Source organism: Ipomoea triloba, chromosome 7, assembly GCF_003576645.1.
Source record: "Ipomoea triloba cultivar NCNSP0323 chromosome 7, ASM357664v1".
Taxonomy (NCBI): domain Eukaryota; kingdom Viridiplantae; phylum Streptophyta; class Magnoliopsida; order Solanales; family Convolvulaceae; genus Ipomoea; species Ipomoea triloba.
The window spans coordinates 597,928-605,594 of NC_044922.1; the positions used below are offsets into that span (position 1 = coordinate 597,928).

Genomic DNA, 7,667 nt, shown 5'->3' on the forward strand with positions numbered 1-7,667 from the left:
GAATGTGTTAACTAAAGATACAGATTTTTTGTATTAAGGTTCACAATGCAATATGAACTTTGGTTTATGATATACCAATGAGTCTAATCTAATAGGTCGTAGTATATCGAGTTAGGCAAATTAGGCAAATTATACTTTGGATCATGATTTACATTATACGGAGTAATATAGATTGTTAATAAATGTTCAGACCCCTTCCATCTTATTCCAAACATTTCACAATGTCCTCTACAAAGCTATACAATCTTCATCCCAAATTGCCTGGTAGTTTTTGCTACGATTATAACACCTCCAAAGCTAAACTTTGGTTGTGAGCCCAAAGCCAAAGGGGAAGAGGGGGTCATAATGTGGGTCACCAACGTTCATGGGCAGTTGCTCTACATTCTTGAACCAAGTCCGAGGTAACTTTCCGGTGAAAGGGTAGTCTCCAAACAAGACGTCTGCAACGCCGCCACCTTCGGTGCCCGGGAGCCAGGCAGCCACCAAAGCATCGATCAACGGCAGATATGGTTCGATCACCAGAGGCCTACCGGAAACCAGCACGACAACACATTTCATGATTAGACAAACGTTAGAAACTATGGTGAGGCCTGGTTCAGGGATGGTCAAGTTGAGGCTGTCCCCATAGTATTCAACGTAGGGAAACTCCCCCACAACAACTATGGCGTAGGAAAAGTTGTTGGATTTTATGAATTCGATCTTAGGGTTCTCGTTGTAGACTACTTTTGTCTCTGGATCAACCACCCGCGTTATGCCAGTTAAAACCGTTGTTCCTATAAAAGATTATACAACACTTTTCATAAGTTATATTATTCAAGATGAGTATTATATTATTCGCGATATTTACCATACCAATAGTCATATTGTTGCCACTATAGCCTTCCCAAGTGATTGTCCAGCCACCACATTGATTGCCAATATTATGAGCATGAGTTCCGGCAACCAATACTTTTGCTGCCTTTTTGGGGAGAGGAAGTAAAGGCTCATCGCCATTTTGCCCATTCTTCAACAAAACAAGTGATTTCCTCACTGCTTCTCTTCCTAACTCTCTATGAGCCTAATCAACACATGAATCACATAGGCTAATAGGGGGTTCATTTACTAATCGGAGAAAAAAAAAATAGAGAATGCGTTTACTTGTACATAAACGGTTATAAGTTAGTCTTGAACTCACTTGGCTGCCAACGTGATGAACTAGACTGTGATCAGCCAAAGGGTTTTCGAAGAGACCCATTGTAAACTTGACTCTCAAGATCCTCTTCACGGCGTCATCAATTCGACTCATTGGAATGAACTTGTTCTTCACCAAATAACCTAAGGTATCCATGAACTCTGTGTAGTTATATGGCACCATCACCTGCATGCAACATGAATTAACCTAGGTTTCTTTTGTATCAAGTATAAACAATAACAATTTTATGCTTGATTACACGGAATACTGTGGAGATATATTGGGTACAAGTAATCCTAGTATATGCTTAGTTGTACTGAATGAGAACAATTGCTTATTGTACATAGTACATGGTACAACTCAAAAAGCATACATAGTACCCAACATGAAAAGTATGGTAGAAATCTTTGTATATAAATAGATGAAGTTAGAAAGAGTGTAAGTCTTAGATGCAAACCATGTCAATGCCAGCTTGGATGCCTTTTAGAACTGAGTAAGTGTAGTTTGCATGTTCTGGATCTGTGATTTTGTCTATACCCAACCAATTTGAGATGACAAAGCCCTATAAAAAAACACAAAAAAATCACTCTTATATGCTCGATCAGATATAAATTATGTCCTGATACTTGTATTTTGATCTCGAGAACTAGATTTAACTGTAAATTTAGTGTACCCTGAATTTAAGAGTGCCTTTGAGGAAGTCGGTGATGAGATAACGGTCGGCGTGCACCTTTTGGCCGTTGAAGGTGTTGTAGGAGAGAGCAATGGTGGAAATGCCATTGATGATGGAGTGGTAGAATCCAGGCATGTGGATGCTTAGGAGTTCATGCCAACCTATAACGGTGTCGTTTTCATCTTTCCCCTTTGTTGTGCCACCATCTCCAACAAAGTTCCTTGCGCATGCTGCTACTTTGGTCCTGACAAATAATTGATAGATCAAACTCATCATCATTAAGATTATTGCGACGGAAATTCAGAGTTATTATCTGATGGTTTGTATGAGATAAACTTGCTTATATGTACTGCCATCCAAAAAGTAAATGACAATTTGTTTTTTAATTCGTATATTTATCAAAGGTGACTGGTACAAGTAGTCGAAAAACCTCATTACCGTGTTATAAAACCTAATTTACATCCACTTTGATGATCAAGATATTCAACCACACTTTTCTGAACCGCTGAAATTTTTATTTTTATTTTTTGACCACCTGATTGTTGAAAATTATGACAACTACCCGTTGTCAACGTTAACTTATACGTCTAAATTTTTCGACCTTGTTAGGCAGTCGCCTGATTCATATAGTAAATAATTCTCCTAAATTTTAAAGGTTTGTAAAAAAACTTGATTTTCAATCATAAATTCTAAAATTTTAACCACTTTTCATGATTAGAATAATACATCCTCATAGTCTCATAAGACAACTAACCATAATGAAATTAAACTTACTTGCCACCAACAAAGGGTACACCCTTGCGGTAAGAGGGAGGAATATGACCTTGTAACCCACCAACAATCTCACTTGTCATTTCCCTCACAATTTCCACTTCTTCACTAAACGTCTCGTAACACCTTCCCCATCTTGGATCTCTGCATACCTTAGCTTCCACCAAAATGTAAATGTAATAATTTATAAAAATTCATGAATATATAATTAATTAAGGTTAGTTTACGTACAAACGCAGACATGTATGTATAGAATAAATTTTATGCAAAATCATCTCGATCAAGCGAATCATATTATATAGTGTATATATATATACCGAGACGCAGGGACCAAAAACATATGGAATGCCGGTAGCTCTAGCTTCAAGTGCAGTTGCTGCACCTATCCTCCTTACTAGCTCTGCATCTCTGCAAAATGCATAATAAAATATAATACTTTATATTGTACGTCGCTTTTGGTCCTATAGGTTTGGTGTCATCCACTATTGATGTATAATTATAAATATTACCACTATAAATGCACGATTATTCTCTTGTATGCATGTATTTTTTCACTTTCAATCTTTCTAGTGAAAAATCTGTTGAAATTAAGATCTTGTGAATTTTGCCATGCAACTTGTGAGTGATTAGATTTTATAGACAATCCTACCTAGCACGCTCTTGTAGGGATCAGAGCAAGACTTAATGAACTTTTTGCCTATAAATTAAATTTTAGTCACTCATAAGTCTTATATATATGTCAGGATTTGGTGAGTTTTACAAAAACAGAAGTTGTGTGACATAAGGTGGAGCGACCTAGCAACCTATTGACTTTCTTAATTTGAGCTGGTAGACAACTTAGACCAGCTTGCCTCTTTATAAGAATGAATTTACCCATGTACACATCCTTAAATAGTGGCTGTGATTTCCTCCTTCAGGCAAAAACTTTATAAGACACACACATAGTGGCTGTGATTTCCTCCTTTAGGCAAAAACTTTATAGGACACACACACACACACACACACACACACACACACACACACACACACACACACACACACACACACACACACACACACACACACACTTACCTTGTTGCTCCAAGCCCAATATTGTGAGGAAAAATGGTGGCCTTATACACATTATTATTCCCATGAACACCATCACTCCCATAAATCATGGGAATCCCAAGCCTAGAAGACATTGCCCCCTTTTGAAACCCATTTATCATCTCAATCCACTCCTCCGCCGTCGCGTTCCGCCGCGGCGAGCTGCCGGCGCCGCTCAGCACGCTTCCCAACCACCGATCTCTCACCACCGCCGCCGTCAAATTCTCCCGATCAACCTGCGTCATTTGCCCAATCTTTTCCTCCAACGTCATCCGCCTCAAAAGGTCTCTAATCCTTGCCCCTATCTTCTTATTTGGGTCCTTGTAAACCTTGTATTCTTCTTCTTCTTGTTCTGCTCCAATGGCCGCCATGCATGAACATAATATGATGACTAAAACTAGAACTCCTAATAATGGGACTACGTTTCTTGCGATTTTCATTTTTGTTTTTTTACGATGTTGTCGGGAATGTTATACTATGATGTTTTTCGGAGACTTACTATGATGTTTTGTATGTATGCATCAAATTCAAACTCGAGGTCTTACTTATAGGAAACTAATTAATTAACTTCTTCACTATAGAGCTACCCGTGACCTCCTTGCATTAATTTGTGGGGAACATTAATGGCTTGGTTTGAAGGCTTTTTTTGAATAAGGGAAAAGTTGGCTTCATTAAGCATGGGTTGACGTTGATATTTTTGTGCCATGAAAGCTGCTACTATAAGAAAAATCAAATCAAATTTACTCAAAAAAAATTCATAACAATAAATTACTAAAATTTGTATTTATTTAATTTATCAACGAATTTTCGTAGGTAAATATTGAAATTCCTACGTATTTAAGCTGTAATTGTTTAATTCACAGTTAAATATGTAGATATTTTACTTTTTTTTTTTTTTTTTTGGTAGTGTGCCTGGATTGGACATATGTACCATGGAGTTATCTATGCCACAAGAACAAAAATGCATGATGAAGTGGTGGGAAGAATTAGTGGTTTGATTTGATAGATGGCCACTTCTGAAAGAAGGAAAAGCTTAGCACTACAATGAAGTATAATAGTATGAAAGTTGAAATTTTGGGATGCATGAAAGCTGCATGGATCCCACATTGTGTGGCAACAATAGATTTGAATGTCATAATACATTCTACATTGTTTCCCCATGGTAAAAACCTAAAGGAATTATCTAAAGTCATATAGTGACATAGATTATGATCGAGATGCTGATTTTGTTTTCCTGTAGCTACAACGAAAGTTTTATAAAATAATTAAACGACGCAATTGACTTATACGTTTAAATTTTTTTGATCTTTTTAGACAGTCGTAAATTGTGTATTTTGAACGCAGTCTACTTTACAATGTGGATCCAGATTCACAGAATAATTTGCGGGTATTATTTAAAAGTAGCATAATTTGGGTAATGTAATTGCATAAAACATACTATAATAAGCTCCAAATCATCAACATAATAAATGCTAAAACCCTTAACCCCTTAGCCTATACTTTAGTGGTGAGTCCAAACCCAAACGGAAAGAGAGGATCGTAGTTAGGATCGCCGACGTTCATGGGCAGCTGGTCCACGTTCTTGAACCAAGTTCTCGACAGTTTTCCGGTGAACGGAAAATCCCCGAACAGGACATCGGCGACGCCCTGCCCTTCCGATCCGGGGAGCCACGCGGCCACCAAAGCGTCAATCGACGTCAGATACGGCTCGATCACCACCGGCCGGCCGGAGATGAGAACGACGACGCATTTCACGGTTTGGCAAACGTTGGAGATGGTGTTGAGGCCCGGGTCGGGTATGGTGAGGTTGAGGTTGTCGCCGAAGAACTCGGCGTAGGGGCTCTCTCCGACCACCACGACGGCGTAGGAAAAGTTGTTGGATTTCACGAACTCCGTGTCGGGGTTTTCGTTGTACACTACTTTTGTCTCAGGATCAACTGCTCCCGTTATGCCGGTTAGAATGGTAGTTCCTGTAAAAAAAAGAAAAAAATTAGAAAACTCTATCATCAAATGTAACAAGTTTTTTCAATCATTTTCAACCCGGGTTGATAAGAGCATCCATATTAGTGCAGTTTACACAGTTTTTTAAAAAAACATAGCTGATGTGGAGGAGAGAGGGAGAGAAGAGAGATAATTTGAGGGCTTCCCTCAAGAGATGAGTTTTTTGTGGATCCCGCAGCACAGAGAAAGAGGAGGTGACAGCGTATTGCTAGGCGTTTCGTGCACAATGGGGAGAGAAGAGAGATAATTTGAGGACTTCCTCCCAGGGATAAGTTTTTTGTGGGTCCTGTCGCACAAAGAAAGAGGAGGTGACAGCGCACTGCTAGGCGTATCTCGCACAAGGGGGCGCGTGCACGCTCCGACTGGCACGTCCTCACTGTTAAACATTTTTTTTTTCTCTCATTTCTCTCTTACTTTGGCACCTAAAAACATCACTATTGAGGTTGCTCTAGTAACAATACAAGATTTTTCTATGATACTCATACAAAAGACATTTTAATTGAAATTTCGAATTTTGATTGATTAGGGTGATCGAGAATCTCGAGTTTTCTAGACATATATTTTGACATACCGGTAGTAATGTTGTTGCCAGCATAGCCTTGCCAAGTGATTGTCCAGCCACCACATTGATTGCCAATATTGTGAGCATGAGTTCCAGCAACCAATATTTTTGGTGCCTTTTTGGGTAGAGGAAGTAAAGGCTCATCGGCGTTTTCGCCATTTTTCAACAAAACAAGTGATTTCCTCACGGCTTCTCTTGCCAACTCTCTATGGGCCTAATAATCACAATCACATAACATTAAACACGATAACATTATCAAAATTTACAGAGGTAAGCTCAAATGCGACCAGATCTTAACATGCACTATTAGGTATGCAAAAACGCACTATATAATGTTAGGAAACGCACAATGCACTACAAAACACACCATTAAGTATGCATGCATCACCTCAAAACACACCATTAGGTGTGGTGAGGTATGATGCATTTTTTTGGTATGTGGTGCGTTGATGCATTTCATTGTTGTGCGTTTCCTAACACTATTAGTGCGTTTTTACATATATACCGAATGGTGCGGCTGCCCCAACCGCATATTAAGTTGACCGCCCGCACTGAAACTTGACCATATATATATATATATATACACACACAAATGAAACTATATAACATTTTATTGACTTGATCTTGTGAGACGAGTGTTGGGTATGAACTCACCTGGCTTCCTAGATGATGTGCAAGGCTATTATCAGCCAAAGGATTTTCAAAGAGACCCATAGTGAATTTGACTCTCAATATTCTCTTAACGGCGTCGTCTATCCGACTTGTGGGAATGAAGTTGTTTTTCACCAAGTAGGTTAAAGTGTTTATGAATTCAGTGTGGTTATATGGCACCATGACCTGCACGAACAAAATTAAAGTTATTATTCTAAAAAACACGTTTTTCATCATATCATGACTCAACTGTACGTATTAGTTGCATCCCGAATGCATATACCAAAAAGATAAAGCAAGCTACATGATTTGTCCATACACATTTTATTAACGATTGGTGTTGGTCCGTTTTCGACTACCCATTAATCGTAAAACCAAAAATATACACACACAAAGAAGATAAAGCAGCTACTATACAAACCATGTCAATGCCAGCTTCTATGCCTTTCAAAACCGAGTAGGTGTAGTTTGAGTGTTCTGGGTATGTGATTTTATCTATACCCATCCAATCTGAAATTACAAAACCCTGAAAAAACAAAAGGTACATTAAAAAGTTTCCGAGATTGGTTAGTTCTTTTATACAAACACTTTACATTAACAAGCTTGGTTGGAGTGAGTGGTCGTGCATTCTCCTCCCTTAAGAGAGGACGAGAGTTCAAACCCCCTCTCGTATGGAAAAATCAATTTGACCAGCTGGCGTGCTTGCTTAGGACACCAAATTTGCCCCCCCCCCCCCCCCCCCCCCCCCC

At 38.9% G+C, this 7,667-nt stretch overlaps 2 protein-coding genes across 2 annotated transcripts in view; both read right to left on the reverse strand.

Moving 5' to 3' along the window:
- Window positions 1-172: 172 nt before the first annotated feature.
- Window positions 173-4,222, reverse strand: LOC116024668 (beta-glucosidase BoGH3B-like). Its single transcript, XM_031265619.1, has 8 exons — window positions 3,687-4,222; window positions 2,933-3,023; window positions 2,619-2,767; window positions 1,845-2,088; window positions 1,629-1,733; window positions 1,175-1,357; window positions 853-1,057; window positions 173-773 (listed from the first exon to the last, which is right to left on the reverse strand). The coding sequence occupies exons 1-8, from the start codon at window positions 4,142-4,144 to the stop codon at window positions 298-300; spliced, it is 1,911 nt and encodes a 636-aa protein (XP_031121479.1). The 5' UTR covers window positions 4,145-4,222; the 3' UTR covers window positions 173-297.
- Window positions 4,223-5,198: 976 nt separating this feature from the next.
- The window catches only part of LOC116025373 (lysosomal beta glucosidase-like), a 5,832-nt gene continuing 3,363 nt past the window's right edge, over window positions 5,199-7,667 (reverse strand). The window contains exons 5-8 of the mRNA XM_031266591.1: window positions 7,340-7,444; window positions 6,922-7,104; window positions 6,277-6,481; window positions 5,199-5,674 (exon numbers count right to left, since the gene is read on the reverse strand). Of these exons, the coding sequence (XP_031122451.1) occupies window positions 5,199-5,674; window positions 6,277-6,481; window positions 6,922-7,104; window positions 7,340-7,444 (969 nt within the window). The remainder of the gene's footprint in view (window positions 5,675-6,276; window positions 6,482-6,921; window positions 7,105-7,339; window positions 7,445-7,667) is intronic.

Bases quoted from the DNA above. Each gene is read 5' to 3' on its own strand.
- LOC116024668 (XM_031265619.1), bottom strand. From the start codon at position 4,144: ATGAAAATCGCAAGAAACGTAGTCCCATTATTAGGAGTTCTAGTTTTA. The intron at 2,089-2,618 runs GTAAGTTTAATT...ATTATTTGTCAG, and splicing joins GTACCCTTTGTTGGTGGCAA to GACCAAAGTAGCAGCATGCG. The intron at 774-852 runs GTATGGTAAATA...AATCTTTTATAG, and splicing joins TGGCAACAATATGACTATTG to GAACAACGGTTTTAACTGGC.